General features: G+C 39.3%; 1 protein-coding gene across 2 annotated transcripts; it reads left to right on the forward strand.

Annotated features, from left to right (window-relative positions):
- The first annotated feature begins 397 nt into the window (after positions 1–397).
- On the forward strand, positions 398–13092 carry LOC139969777 (uncharacterized). 2 transcript variants are annotated; one of them, XM_071975031.1, is made up of 3 exons: positions 398–632; positions 2026–2414; positions 4693–13092. In XM_071975031.1, the coding sequence occupies exons 2-3, from the start codon at positions 2132–2134 to the stop codon at positions 5010–5012; spliced, it is 603 nt and encodes a 200-aa protein (XP_071831132.1). In that variant the 5' UTR covers positions 398–632; positions 2026–2131; the 3' UTR covers positions 5013–13092. The 2 variants fall into 2 exon arrangements, with proteins under 2 accessions (XP_071831132.1, XP_071831133.1); XM_071975032.1 differs by lacking the exon at positions 398–632 and adding an exon at positions 964–984.
- The last annotated feature ends 3242 nt before the right edge of the window (positions 13093–16334 follow it).

The following is a 16334-nucleotide window of genomic DNA, read 5'->3' on the forward strand; positions in this document are numbered from 1 at the left end:
TATATATATATATACATATATATATATATATGTAAATGAAAATCATAATGAGTTGGAAAATCAAGAACAGTGAAAAAAACTTTCAGCCTCCACCGGGATTCGAACCACGGGCCTATATATATATTAATGTACTGTACACTAGACAGTTGTGTTATATTGCATCTGCCCAGTGGGGAGGGGTCTGTTTATTGTGACAAATCCTCCACAATGCAGACAAACCTGTTAAACAGATTAAATGTCATCTGCTCCTAGAAGCTTTCGAAAATACTTTCCTTTTTCGTTTTATTATTATTTTTTACCTCAATGGCCGCCCATATTGAAAGGGATCTTCCCCGGTATTGCGCAACGTGTTAAAAGGTTGAAGTTACATAGAGCTACTGTGCACACAAACCTCAATCTGTATAGTTATTACTTTTTTTTGGCGCCTCATTGACTTGCACTGTCGGTACAGATTTATGTAAAGGCTTCACTCATTGTGATACTGATAAGTGATAGTACATATTTGATAGGCTATACTATACATGATAAGACAAATGCGTGCATCTTAGACGAATGAAAAACAAGTTTGGACTGTACAACACGGCCTTCTCAGTTTCGGAAGACTTAGTAGTAGTACCAGCAGTGTCAGAAAGGTTTGTATTAGTTACAGTTATTGAATTCCATGCTGTATTTTCTCATATCTAGCTGTATAGGCCTAGTCTAAAGACCTAGGCTAACTCACTGCTATCTTGTATCCATTTCAGAGATTTCAGCCAGGGAAGAATTGCACCACTTCAACAAACCGCCCTTCCATTCCCTTCCCCATATTTCAACTTCAATCTAAGAATTTAATATAAGCAAAACCTTGCATTTATCCCTACTTAATCTTATAGTACTTACAGTATATATATACTATAATTGTCAGCTGTCTTGTACCCTCTACCCCGATCAGAAGTCATGAGCATTTAAACACTGGAGGTGTGTTTAACATCTCGATTTCAGCTTGTGAGTCTCTATTCCACAAAGATATAAAAGTTTTTGTCTACACATACAAGTTCATATAGACAACTCTCCCAAGGAAAAAAAAAAAGGAGTGGCTATTTTTATGACTAGTCGTGACAATAATTTCCGGTTACGCATGCGCAGTTGCTTTAACGTGGCTATTTTAACGACCAGGAGTACTATTTTTACGACCAGGAGTAACAATAATTTCCGGTTAGGGTTAGGGTTTAAACTTTGGGGTTAGGGTTACCCCTACTACAGGCGCAGTTGCTTTATTTACTTACTGTAACTGCACATGAATTCGCCAATGTCGTAAGAATAGTTTATAAATAATTGTTACGACCTGTCATAAGAATAGCCACGGCCCCCCAAAAAAGTGTCTATTCTATAATCCCCCGTATTATCCCCCGTAGGACCTCTCGCCAGGTTGACCAGGGTTAAACTCCTTTTGATTTGATAAGTTCATATAATTTTAATGGCAGCTATAACAGAGGAAAGGGACGGGAGGGTTGATCTCATTTTTGGCATACAGCTCGGGTCCGAACAGTCTAATATTTTTGTATTTAAAACTGTCCAGACTGGAACTTGTGGAATAAGTTTTAACCCTGTGAAGTTTTATCTTGTAACATGGTGGGTTGAACTTTGAGTTTTGCGATGAAGGAAGTGTAATTACAAACAACATTTTCCACGCTGAGGTGTAGGCTATCATACCTTACACATTGTTAGTATTTAATGTTATATTGTGAATTTATAACTTGAATTAAAGTTTAATATTTGACAATATTTCTGTGTACATAATAGCTAACATGTTGAGAAAATGAGGAAAGCATCATGAGTTGAAATTGTTTTACATATCTTGAAAAGAAGAGAAAGTTCACAGTGTTTTGTGTGATTTGTTTTTTTCATTAGGGGATGCTTTTTACAAGTGATTGAATCATTATGCTATTTAACTGTTAATCTATTTAATCTGTCACTGCATATAGAGGAACGAAAAAGAAAGAAAAAACTATAGCAAACTTTTTGTGATTCTTCTTGTTCTTTTAGGTTGAAGTTGTGGCTAGCCTAGAAGATAGCCATTGATCTATTGATCCATTGATAGCTCAGAAGATAACCATTGATAACCAATTAAATTGGCTAAACTGAAAACACCATGTCTACAAGGGAACATAGAGTTATGATGATACACTTATCCAATGATATCACAAAGGAAAGTGCCTTGAAAATTGCTAAGGCATACGGTCTGCCGGCATCGATAGAAGATGGGATTTATAATGACAGAAGCCCTGGACTAGGCCTTATGACTGCCCTTGAACAGAGATTGAAAGTATCACATGAATTAGATATTCTGAATGAGTTCTGTCAGACTTTGTATGATCTGGATCTGAATAAGTTGGCAGACAGGATCAAGAATACTTACCCACAATTAACTGCAAGTAAGTATTATACAATAAATGAATGGTTATGTGTGCAATAGTGCAATATTTCATGAGTTGAAAGATGTAACTTGTTCCATTCAACGAGGCGCAGCCGAGTTGAATGGAACAAGTTACATCTTTCAACGAATGAAATATTTGCACTATTGCACGAATGGAAACCATTCGTTATTTGTTTTATACAAGACCTTCAGAATTGGATATTTGTATTATAGATGGGTAAAATGCACTCATGCAACAGATTGGTTTGAACAGACAGGTTTCGCTGCTCTCTTACCATTGAAAAAAGTGCTACCAAAAAAATATAACCCATGGTTCTATGTCATAGAGTGGAATAGAGGGGATTTTGCATGCAATCAACAAGCAATTGACCAATCAAATGACCAGAATACAATTAGGTGTTGTATAAATTTCAATAATCAATATAAATGAATCATGGATAAACTTGTATGTCAGCAATGTAATTGCCAGATAATTTTGAGTTTTGTCAGAGGAAGAATGAGGAGGATCGGGAGGGGCAGAATGGTGTTTAGATGGTTCCACCTTCCTCGAAACACTCTCACCCAGTCATAAATATTAAATTATTCTTGGAGATGGTCATTTTAAGTAGTGATGGTTCTTGAAAGGAATGTACAAACAAGTGCGTGTGTTTGTGATGCATGGACTTTGGAAGGAAAACCGTCCCAACCACTTGAATTTGTACGTGGATGCAACATGGAATGGAGTGCCACTAGAGAGCAGAGGTCACCAGTCAAGGTCAAAATCTAAATAAAAATAATAACTTGAGTTTTATGCCTGCAGTGTGCGGGGATCATCAGACAACTGGACGTAAACATTCGTGTTATGTGACCTTAACATGTTATTTCTTCCAAGCATGGTCGGGCAGTTTGTTGCCATGGCGACACTTTGAGATGAGCCCTGTTTTTTTCTTGTTTACACTGTCCTTGGTACATAACATTGCCGACTTTTCTTCTACGCAGAGGTTGCACTGGCTTCATTCAGGCAGTGGCGGCGGAACCGGGGGGGGCTTGGGGGGGCTCAGCCCCCAATGCAAAAGTTGAGGGGGCAAATGCATGATAAGCCCCCCCAATATTTTCCAAAGCTCCGAAACGTGCATCTGCCAATTTTTCAATGCATACTTGTCGATCTGTCCGATGCACACGTATACTATACAGGTGTAATAAGTTTAGTAATTGCTGGAGGACCCTCGGCCCGTCCCCTGGCTATAGACCACATTGTCACCCCAACCGCGTCTTCACGCCCCGTGAAAAGTGGAAGCAGTGAGTGTGAGTACCGGTAAGTGTAACACAACTTGTCTTAGGCCAATGACTTGCCTCATTTCAGCCAGTTCTCCAACATCCCCTTACTTAGTGGCGGAGCGTCCATATATAGTCAAGGGTGGATGCCCCCCCCCCCTGATGGACACATATGGACTGCTTTCAGCTTTTCACTACTTTTTACTTATTCGCGATTATTGACTATTTTATTGCGCTCTCATAATACCTATTGACATTTGTCATATTCTGTTGGTGTAATTTCCGACAAAATGGTGACGACACCTATTTATTTTCCGTTTATCTGCAAATTAGCAGGCCCGGAAAGGGTCATTTCCTGCAATCTAGGGAGTATCTTTACTCAAAAATTTTCTGTACGCTCCGCGCAAACCTGTGGTGGCGCTCCGCTTAGTGTCGAAAGCGCCCCTACAGACCATTCTTGCCCCCCTGACCAATACCCCTAGCTCTGCCACTGCCCTTACTATACTCAAAAACGTCTTTGCGAGTACACTACGAGTAATAGCTACTCTCTTGAAACACCATCGAATACACAAATTACAATGTTTTTACAGACTTTTACGTGCAATCTGAGAAATTGCAGGCTTGAGACCCATATTTTAGGGCTAGGTATTCGCAACATAAAACATTTGGGAAATGCCGTTTCCGGCCATCTGGGGGTTTGAAAAAACCCAAAATTTTCTTGTACACTCCGCGCCAACTGATGGTGGCGCTCCGCTTAGATAGTCTCCACACATTAGCCCCCCCAAATAAATTTTCCGTTCCGCCGCGCCTGCATTCAGGTTCCTTTTTCGGAGGGGGAATTAGCCACATTATATGCTGGGAGATAGTTAAGGAATCGAACACGCTGCACAAATGTGAATCGGGCCAGTGCAACCTCTGCGAGTGATATTTGCAATACTAGTAGAATTAGAACTCACCTTGACAGGAGTATGAAGTATGATATGTACAGTAATTTTTTTGTTTTTGTTTCCGTGTTTATTTAGGACCACCTGCTCCTCAGGTGACAACCAACACGGACGTCAGCGATGCGACGCTCTCAGAATTATCTGGTTACATCGGAGCAGAATGGAAACAAATTGCTCTGGGTGGTCTTAAGCTTAAAAGGTATGAATTGGATCAGATTGAAGAAGATAACAATCGTAGTAAGGATAAAATCTATGCAAGTTTTGCTCTATGGAGGAAGAAAAACCATGGAAAGGCTAGTCCAAAAGAACTCTTAGCTTTGTTGCAGAAACAAGATGATCTGGATCAAGATGCGATTGAAATATTGGAGAAAGAGGTGAACCGGGGTGAGAGAAGATGAATGTGAGGAGTCCTTCCATTTGATAAAATAATGATCTACAGGTGATGCTTTTTGAATCATGAAAAAGGCTGGGAGAACTTTCCGATATTTTATCTTTTACTCCAGATTACTGTCAAGTAATATTAGATAACATGGCTACTTGGCTAGCCCCTGACCAAGGCTTTTAAAAATATGATACCAGAACAAGATTTTGCTTGGATATTAACCAGAACAGTTGTGGCAACATTTACTAGCACTCAAATTCTACTTCTTCTAGCACTCAATAAGGTTATATCCAGTGTTCGATTTTTCGGTATCGCATCGCAAAATGCGATCCAAAACGACAAACTTGCGAGACGTTTCCAAATCAGCATCGCACATTGTGCCGATTTGTGCGATACAAATTTCTAGTCAGATTTGGGAGCAAACACTCAAACCTTAACTTACGAACTGTCGATCACAATGTAGAAGTTATAATTTATTGAGTTTATACTCAATGTACAACTTATTCACTTGACCGTATAGCGAAAAAAAAAACCTGAAAAAATATTATCCTACCATAGTTAAGTGTAAAGCAAATAGCCTAACCACCTCGGCGGTTACGGATCTCACGTAACTAAACTCCCTGGCAACGTGCCAAAAAATGTTAACAAACAGGTGTTACACAGGGGATGAGCTTACAGTTGTTGGGAAGGTACCTGGGCAAATTCACAGCACATGTACCGTGGTACAGTAGTTGGGTATAGGGTTAAACACTGCAGTTGTAAAAATGTACGCATAGTGCACGCTATTCATTGTTAGGCAGTCTAGAAACGGGGCTTTGCTGAACGTTGTTTGTTTCATAATATCGGAAGTTTTGTAAGTTGCACTTTTTAAAGATTGAAATACAGATTAAATCTCTTTTCATTTTATACGATAATATAGCTACTTTAACTTGTCATTTTAAAATTTTCATCAGTTTCGTGACAATTTAAATAAAAAAGTTGTCAGTATTTTGCATCCTCAACTGCGAATTTTTTCCTCGCCAGACATCGCAAAAAATGACAATTTTCGGGGGCTTTCTCCCCCAGGATCCCCACGAGGGGTTCTACCCCATAACCCCACCATAGCCCTAAGACGGGCCCCTGGACACCACGCCTTTATGCTCGCGGGAAATTGAACAAGGTTTTCCAACACTGCTGAACTGTGCAGTTACTGTATGCATCATGTTCAAGGTTTTCACGGAGGCCTTTGAGGAAATGAATGGTTAGTACAGTGTATATATGCTGCACTAATGCTGTTTGTAGGCCAAGGTTCACGAAGGTCATTGGTTATATTCGCGCGCCGTAGACGTGTTTTTAGATGTTACGGAGAGTCAGGTTTCCATGGATATTAATCGAAATGAATCTGAGTTTAACTGACGCTAAAGAAATGGATCGTCTTGGGCAGATTAACAAATCATTGCAAGTATAAATAAGTACAGGTAGCTCTGCTGTTAAAAAGAAAAGTTCAATATCGGTTTGCTGTTATCGGCAATTAGGCACAATTTTACCGATACCGATATGCTGCCGATATTGCAAATATCGGCCGATACCGATATTGAAAACGATTATCGTAGCAACACTAGTATAAATATAATAATAAACAAACATTTTCTAGTTAATACATTGATCGCCAACATTTGGTCCGTTTTGTGGTAATTTCAAAACTGCTATTCAATATTGGGGAACTGCTATGCAACAAAAATATTGTATAGCAATTGTCGAAATTTGTTGCTATGCAATTTTTTGGCCATAAGTCGAACACTGGTTATATCGTGTGTGCTATTAGGCAATGGTTTTGGTTACGATGCTGAAGACTCAGTAACCTTTGCGACCGAGCTGGTGGTGTGTGCAGGTGCGACAGCTGATAAACACGATATCTCAAGAAGCACGAGTTGAGTCAATGTCATGCTTGGTAGGTAGATGCCCCATTATGTGTAGATGTTCCTCCTCATGTTTGTGGTTCCCATCTCCTGCATATTGATGAGTGGGCGGGACTTAATGTTAAATGATTTTAATGGCAATAACTCCTCAACAGTATGTCTAATGTACTTGGTATGGAGTGATGTAACTACATAGTAAGTATATATGCTATTTTTAACCGGTGCTGTGGTCGAGTGGATAAATATGGTGGCATTTGAAGTAGAACCTTCACGATGTAAACATAAATAGCAGCTTTCGATATGCCAGCGTTTCATGTGACTCCAAAAAAATGACATCTTTGTTGAACTTCATTGTAGATCCACCTCGGTGAGTACAAGAACCCCAGTGAAATTGGTAGAGGTCAAAGGTCATTTGGGGTCAACAGAGATAACACAAAACATGATGTTTTGTTGTTCATACATGGTAGGTAGCCTACCCCCTTCACTCTCCCCCACCTTCGTGAGTGTAATGATCCAGTTGAAACTGGTAGATGCCAAAGGACGTTTCAGGTCAATGGAGCGCAAAGTCTGAAAACCACATGAATATGATTACTCTTAAAGTCTCAATGTGTGTTTGCTAAATTTTAACTTCGACTTTCCAGCTTACTGCCCTGAAAGCTCAGTGAAAATAGCATCGTTCCTTGCAATTTTAGTATTAATAATCATTTTTTTTATTGAGTTATCTGTCGTTAAACCTTTTCAGCTGGAGAAAATTCGCCAGATTTTTTAACGAGTCTGTAGATTCTACAAACTTGAATCAAAATTTGCAAGCCCCGCCCAACAGATCATGCGCCAATCAAATATCTCTGTTTTGTTTACGAACGTTTACGCCTGTTTGCTAGCCTGTGTTAGGTCCATATTTGAATAGTATCTTAATTTCAGTCTTACCGATGCAGCGTGCGAAAAAGTGTCATTTCCTTCCATTGCAAGGAATAAACAGATGTTTTCAGACGTTTCCTCCGTGGAATTGGGTCAAAAATATGGACGATACGAGTATATGTAGGTTACATTTGTGTAATGAACATGCTGATATGGGCGGTCGCAGTGATTTTACGGTTAATCGTTTGCGCCACAAGGGTAACCGAAAATTCATTTCTTTCTTTAAATTGCGACAGCTTATCTCAATTAAACCCACCTGGTCAGAGTGCATTTAGAATAAGAAACATTGAATCTGCTTCGGAAGTTTGTTTTCCGAAATTCATTGGCGAACACACATTGAGACATTAAAGTAAGGGTTTGAGGGAACTTGGGAAGCCATACTTCGTACATATGATGCACCTTATTGAGTACACAATCCCTATTCGTTCTGTGAAGGTCAAAGTTCAAAAGAGGTCATAGTCTTAGGATTTTGTAAGCATGCACCCGATAACCCAACACGGTTCATCCTGGGTTAAGATATTATGTCTCAAAACCTTATACACATGATAACCTCAAAAGTAGAGCTTAGATGATCAACTTGTTACAAACATTAGGATCAGTGTTGGTCGTCAGATATGAATCTTGTTTGCAGTGTTACTGTTTAATGTTCATTCATACAAAATATGGCAAGGAGTCACTTCCTTGTCAACCAACTTTCTGCTTATGTATAATCATGTATGTATGCATGTATGTATGTCTGTATTTATATTAGATCCTCCTGCAAGCAGGAACTCGCGAAGAAGCCTCACTGGCTTATCAAAGCCACAAGCTGACCGAAGTCAGTCTCTTAGATTCATATCTAACGTCCATGATTATGAATTGTCAACAACTCTGTAACTGGACAACCTACATTAATCTAGGAGTGACTCGAACTCGGGACCTTATGATTGCAAGGCACCGGCGTTAACCACTGAGCTAACAATCCTATAAAACTATAAAAACTCCCATGTAAACCAGAGACTGTCACACACACACCCCAGTCTCTCTTTTAAAAACCTGACAAAAGGTTGTAAGACCACACCAAATGCATGTATATAATTTGCATTCAATTATTTTCTCCATCAAGAAATGTCCTCTATTAATAATTAAATGGTTTTATAATTACTATTAAAACAAACTCTTCTGTCTTTATGGAACTATGTCATAGTTTTGCTAGTATTGTTACATTGCTATCACTATGTAATAACAAAATGTACATCTCTTCACCCAGGTGTATAAATGGGGACTTGCGAGGTGACTTGTAAATATAGTTGGGTGCGCCGGTTTGTGGCTGCATACAATGGGAAGTCCCCCATGGGACACGTGGCTGTGGTGCACTGTGGTTCCCCAGGAGAGATTGTTTGAATTGTGCACAGTGTGTGTAGGTGCGACAAGTTACCAATGACCAGGGTTAAGTACAGCGCGGCGAGACTTTATTGTAAGTTGCGCTATATAAGAACTGTTAATTATTATTATTATTAATTATTATTATTATTATCATTAATGGCAGAAATAAACGAAACAAAATGAATGCTAAAATTGTAGACACATCTCCTTCTCCACCTCCACCTTCTCTTCCATAGAATTTACCGCCAATATCACCAAGAACAAGATTCAACAAAATTTTAATTTCAAAGATGCTTTAATGCTTTCTACCCTTTAATTTTTGAAAAATTTCTATTGAAATCTCCGGGATCAAGTCCCGCTAGTACCTGGCCGACGTATTCCACTATTAAAAGAGGGCGTTTTCAACCTCTGTATTGTATGTGTTTAGAACCTCATACAGTTGTTGTACTAGATGTTGTATGGAATGGTGTTGCCCGTCTTGTACATAGTCAAGAACAGCTATTTTTTATTCCTGTTTTTTTCCTTCTTGGTGACTAGTATTTTGTTATAGTAAGTTCAACAATTTCAGAGTAATAGTACAGTATTTTTTTTTTTTTTTAACTTTTGGTGTCGGGCGTGGAGTATATTCTCTCCTTTTTTTGGAGTCGGACATTTACAATAGTATTTTCTCTTTTTTTTGCCTTTCTTTCCCCTTCCCCTTTGAGAAACCGTTAAAGGTATTTAAGTTTGCAAAATGATGCTTTTGCATGTTTTTTTTTCTTCTTCCAGTTTGAAATTGTTTCCCCCCCCCCCCAGGGCAGCAACCAGGGCAGCAAAGAACAGATCAGAATTGTACCTTGGTAGTTTGACCCTTAAACTTCCGTATAGGCTACCATCAGATCGGAACAAAGTTTAAGCAGAGTCTTGTTCTTTTCCTTTTTGGTTACTTGCTATTGGCAGGCAAGTAACCTATGCAGTCAAGTTGGTGCTTGTGTGAGCATGTGATGCCCTAGCTTGTAAACAAGGTATCTCAAGATGGGTAATCTCTGCAGTTCTCATACAGTATGTGGGTCTATTGGCAGGCAAGTAACCTATGCAGTCAAGTTGGTGCTTGTGTGAGCATGTGATGCCCTAGCTTGTAAACAAGGTATCTCAAGATGGGTAATCTCTGCAGTTCTCATACAGTATGTGGGTCTATTGGCAGGCAAGTAACCAATGCAGTCAAGTTGGTGCTTGTGTGAGCATGTGATGCCCTAGCTTGTAAACAAGGTATCTCAAGATGGGTAATCTCTGCAGTTCTCATACAGTATGTGGGTCTATTGGCAGGCAAGTAACCTATGCAGTCAAGTTGGTGTTTGTGTGAGCATGTGATGCCCTAGCTTGTAAACAAGGTATCTCAAGATGGGTAATCTCTGCAGTTCTCATACAGTATGTGGGTCTATTGGCAGGCAAGTAACCTATGCAGTCAAGTTGGTGTTTGTGTGTGCATGTGATGCCCTAGCTTGTAAACAAGGTATCTCAAGATGGGTAATCTCTGCAGTTCTCATACAGTATGTGGGTCTATTGGCAGGCAAGTAACCTATGCAGTCAAGTTGGTGTTTGTGTGAGCATGTGATGCCCTAGCTTGTAAACAAGGTATCTCAAGATGGGTAATCTCTGCAGTTCTCATACAGTATGTGGGTCTATTGGCAGGCAAGTAACCTATACAGTCAAGTTGGTGTTTGTGTGAGCATGTGATGCCCTAGCTTGTAAACAAGGTATCTCAAGATGGGTAATCTCTGCAGTTCTCATACAGTATGTGGGTCTATTGGCAGGCAAGTAACCTATGCAGTCAAGTTGGTGCTTGTGTGAGCATGTGATGCCCTAGCTTGTAAACAAGGTATCTCAAGATGGGTAATCTCTGCAGTTCTCATACAGTATGTGGGTCTATTGGCAGGCAAGTAACCTATGCAGTCAAGTTGGTGCTTGTGTGAGCATGTGATGCCCTAGCTTGTAAACAAGGTATCTCAAGATGGGTAATCTCTGCAGTTCTCATACAGTATGTGGGTCTATTGGCAGGCAAGTAACCTATGCAGTCAAGTTGGTGCTTGTGTGTGCATGTGATGCCCTAGCTTGTAAACAAGGTATCTCAAGATGGGTAATCTCTGCAGTTCTCATATGTGGAATTAAGTACAAGAACCCTATTGTTTTGAGTGGAGGTCATTTTGGGGTCAGCAGAGGGCAAAATGTGAAAATCTCAAAAGGGCTGTATCTCTAGAACCTGAACATCAAAAGGAACTCATATATGCATGGTAGGATATCCTTGTGTACTTAATTTTTTTACACAATTTGGTGTAGGTCAGAGTCCATTTACTCAGAGTTCATTTGACCAGGGGTCAAATCTTAAAATCCTTTTAACAAGATATCTTCAAATAGGAAACTTTATTGGCTCTCATATTTTCAATGTGGCTCCCTTATAATGAATACAAGAACCTTCTTGTTTAGGGTGGAGGTCAAAGGTCATTTGGGGTCATCAAATTTCACACTCTTAAAGAGTCTTATAAACACACGTAAGTGTAGATATTTCAAGATAGGTTACATCACAGCTCATACTAGGCATGTGTCTTTCTTATAGTGAGTACAAGAAGGATATTATTTTAGGAAGATCATTTGGGGCCTGCAGAGGTTCAAATGTCAATATATCAAAAGTAAATTATCTTTAGAACTTCACCTTCAAAAGAGATATATGCATAGTAGATTACCCAAATGATAAGTAAAATTGCTCCACAAGTTGGTATTGGTGAAAGCTTGTTTAAGGTTTGCAGAAGTCAATCCCTATGAATTTCTAAAGGTCAGGTCTCATTTCAGATGTGAAACTTAACTGATTTAATTTCCCCATATGTAGTAGAACCTCCTTGCTGTTTTAGATAAAGGACAATGGTCAGCTTAGGCACGTGCAGTATGAACTTCAGCCAGGGTTAGCTTGCAAACTACTCTTCAGATGCATATGTATAGTGTGTTTAAATGCAAGTTACCGCGGAGAGAGGTTTCCCTATGGTTTCGTTCCGAAAGGGCGCCATCTGTTTTTTACTCGTTCCGAAAGGGCGCCATCCGTTTTTTACTCATTGCAGTCAAACTTTAATTTGCCACGTTGCAATCAAGTTTGATGATCTGTGTACTGGACTTAAATCTCGGCAACTTTGTCAGATGAACACTTGCTGTTTAATGGGGGGGGGGGGGGTGGGGAATCTGCAGCCTCTAACAGAGGGCGCTGTCATATCGGTCCTCTCAGAGCCGTACATATCTCCGGTTCTGGGCCCTCTTATATCGGCCCTCTCTATCTACGGCTCTGTTAGGACCCAGAGCTGTAGACAGAGCCGTAGGTACGTCTATGGATCCTAATGCGCGTGATCGATACTGTTGACAGATCTCCAAAGATTTTGTATAGCACTAACATATCTCAATCTATAAGCTAGTTGTGAAAATATGTTTTCAAAAGATCTTGTCTTCAATAATTCCGAGAAGAATCGAAAGTGTAAGTCCAGTATGTTTCATTTCGGATACAATTTTTACTGCCGCTCAAAGCTTATACTCAGTTATGCGTACGTGATCGAAAAGGATGAAGGATGGGCAACATTTCGTTGTTAAAATGTGCTAGTAATGAGTGATAAAAACCAAATGTTAGAATGAAGATGGCACACTATGTGTGCATTAAAGGGTGTGAAGACTCGCGCACAAAGAAACGTCTCATGCCGGTAATCTGACCTAGTTCGATCCCAGACAATACACACACATCTTGCTACCCTTCGGTAATTAGACACTAGTGTACAGTCAATACATACAGCTACGGTCAGTACCCACAACACAGTGTACATAGCAGCGATGGACATCTCAGGTCTAGATAAAAGATTACAAGGTATCACGTTTCATTACTGTCTGCATTTTGTAGCGACAAGAAGAAAACTTCACTTGCAAGCAACGGAAAGTTAACTTTTTTTCAGAGTGCGGTTTGGGGCGAGTCTTCAATGCCTTTAAGGAATTTGCAGGTACTTTGCCCCTAAGTGTCCGTCATGGATTCCTCAACGAAATTCTCAGTGATTTCAGAGAATGCAGCTCGTCAACTTTCGCGGAACTAGTAAGGACCGATATGATGGCGCCCTTTGCTAATTAGTGTGTTGCTGGAAAATCCCCTACTACTCTCGAAGCGAATAGATTTATTCCTGGTTCTTCTCTCAGACAATGTTGAGCTTAGTAACAGACGCATTTACTGCTCTAGAAGAGTTGAGAATATCTAATAAATAAGGTAAACAATAATACATCTGCTGGGTCTGCCCGAATTATCAATGAATTCTTGAAATATATTACCGATGACGTGATCTCTATGATAGCTAAATTATTTAATGTTTTTCTTTCCCTCCGGCCTGCATTATACCAACTAGTTGGGACCAATGAATTAATTATGCCTTTTTACAAGGGCAAAGACTCGCCCGATGACTTAGACAACTATAACGCGGTTATTACTCTGTTAAGCGGTTTCGCCGGTTTGGTAAAGCGGTTCATAACGACCCTGAACGAATGCATTGGTACTTATTACATCAGTAACCATGGGCTGATTGGTGACGAGGAAGCCGGTTTTAGGAGGAACCACTTTACCCCTGGACCATATATATTTACGCGTTATTCTATCTTGGAACTTTATCTTAGGGCTCCTCTGGAAAGCAGTGCTTCTGCACTGAGCAGGACTATACCCTCATTAAAGATGACAATAAGTTAAAAAATAATAATAACAGTAAGAAAACAAAATCGCTATTTACTGTGCGTTCATTATTTACAAATAGGCATTTGACTTGGTGGAAAGAGCTATAGTCTGTGGTCTAAACTTTATCGGCTGTAGTGTTAATGGCAAGTTGCTTAATTTATAATCTCTATGAGAACGTTATGAAGTGCCCCGCTGTTATCAAGGATGATTATGAAATCTGACTATTTCCAAAGTATTATAGGCCCATAGGAGTCAGACAAGGGGGAAATTCCCCCCAGTGTTATTTACTATATAATTTTTTCAATAATTTCATTAATTAGACCCCTTCCCCAGAACGGCATTCACAAATAAACATTGTTCCCCTAATTAAGTGTTGTGCCCCCCCCCCCCCCTAGGTTGAAATGTCTGGCGACGCAACTGGACGTTACTATTAAGGGTTGAATGATCTGTCTATTTCGATGAAAGCAGTTCTTAGTAACGCCGAAGTGTAAGTTTTTATTAAACTGTTTACTCTATTATACGCAGATGACACTATTGAGTTGGTCGAAAAAGAAAACGCACTCCAGAGTTTATTATGGTGTAAACTATAGAACATTGTGATACTTGGCATATGGAGTTGAATGTACTTGTAAAACTAAAGTAGTAATATCTTCAAAAGGTAAAAACTATGAAGAAAAAAATAATGCCGTTTACATTTGGAATTTAACGACGTCGAAATTGTCGTTGACTACACTTACTATATCATAATAAATTATCAAAGGCTGTGGATAAGCAAGTCGACCTGCAGGCTATAGGCCGCAGGCTCTCTATAGCACGTTGAATAATATATCTAACAACCTTAGTTTCCCAATTGTTCGATTTGATATCCAGACCCAATTGTTTCGATAAATTAGTCCTTCCGGTTCCTTTACATGGTTGCAAAAAGGGGGGTTTTCCAGAATATCAATCAAATTGAAGCCCATGCATATGAAATTTTGCAAGAACATTTTGAACAAGTTTAGTGAGCATAAATTATATACTGGGAGCTGCATGCAGGTAGTGCATGGTGCAGGTGCATGCAGGTGCGACACGAAGTTTCAAAGTTTCCCTTTATTATGGTGATCATCAACTGTCACATTTGGTTTATAATTTTTCTCAGAACTATGAACGAACTAGATGTTCGGCCTGGATAAAAAAAAAGATATATTTTAGATAAATCTGGCTTGTCCTTTGTTTGAAATATGAGTTATGACTTTTCTAAATGAATTGGCTCAGAACATCACAACATCAAACCAGCGATATATATTCGAAGAAGATCGGATTGCCGAGGTAAATACACAAACACACAATGTCAAAAAATGTATATAGGCCTATTTCAAATTAATATATAATTTGACAAATTTACTTGCAAAACCTTTCATAATTTTCGTCGTAGTATTTTTGTTGTTGTTAAGTTAGCTGTGTTAATAATAGTAAAGCTACCGCCGTGGTTGTGGGAAACTTTGGTAGAGTATTGTTTGTCATGAGAGAAAGTGTGAACTTTGCGTTGATGCGAGGTTGGGGGATGAATTTTATTATGTTTTGTGAGTACCGATTTTTGACAAGGGAAAGAAATTGATCACTTAAGCCTTATTTTAGGAGAAGACCCTTGTCGATCCGAAAGGAACAGCTTTTTCAAGTAAGCCACAACAAAAACAGAGTGAAAAATCTTTCTCAATCTGATCACAGTTTTGTAAAAGAAAAAAAAAATAATAGATATATTTTAAAGTTATGATTTATGTTCAAATTGGTTCAACCTCAGCGGCTGCAGGTATCAGCAGTATGTGCAGTGTCCGTTCTATATCAGTTCTGTTTGGTTTGACACTATATTTCCCTTCCTCTTTTATTTTGTGTGCTTATATCATTGATCCTTTTGCGCCATTATTATTTATTAATTTATTAATTCTATATAAGTCTCTTGTACCTCCTTTGAGGAGATCTATAGAGGGGTATTAAAAACTGAAACTGGGGATCCCCATGCATTCATTATTAACCTACTAATTCTAGGTCATTCCAAATTCTATTAACAGATTGCTTGTCACACTGATCAAGCATATGATATTCACCATGATAAGGGGGGAAAATAAGAGGGAAATATGGTTCACTTTGTTTTGTGTGTTGTGTGTCTCTCTCTATATAAGGGATTGATATACATACAAAAGGAAAGGCCTCAGACGATTGACTCGCTCTGGTGGATTCAATGACGTAATGTCTATAAATAAACTGAAGTAATTTCAACGACGCGACTGAAGGATAGCATATCAAACACTCCTGTTTACACACAAAAAACGTTCCATGCATGAAGGGTTGACCTAACTTAAGCTAAGGGAGATACCCTGACGAATACTTGTCATTGCACAAGAGGTTATGTTGAAAGGAACCACACAGCCACCTCCCTCCCCCCCCCACCCACCGCCACCAC

Source organism: Apostichopus japonicus, chromosome 7 (genome assembly GCF_037975245.1).
Source record: "Apostichopus japonicus isolate 1M-3 chromosome 7, ASM3797524v1, whole genome shotgun sequence".
Classification (NCBI taxonomy): Eukaryota; Metazoa; Echinodermata; class Holothuroidea; order Aspidochirotida; family Stichopodidae; genus Apostichopus; species Apostichopus japonicus.

What these genes read in the sequence shown, in the direction of transcription:
- LOC139969777 (XM_071975031.1), top strand. Translation starts at nt 2,132, where the DNA reads ATGTCTACAAGGGAACATAGAGTTATGATGATACACTTATCCAATGAT. An exon ending in TTACCCACAATTAACTGCAA is followed by an intron (nt 2,415 to 4,692) that starts GTAAGTATTATA and finishes GTGTTTATTTAG; the next exon opens with GACCACCTGCTCCTCAGGTG.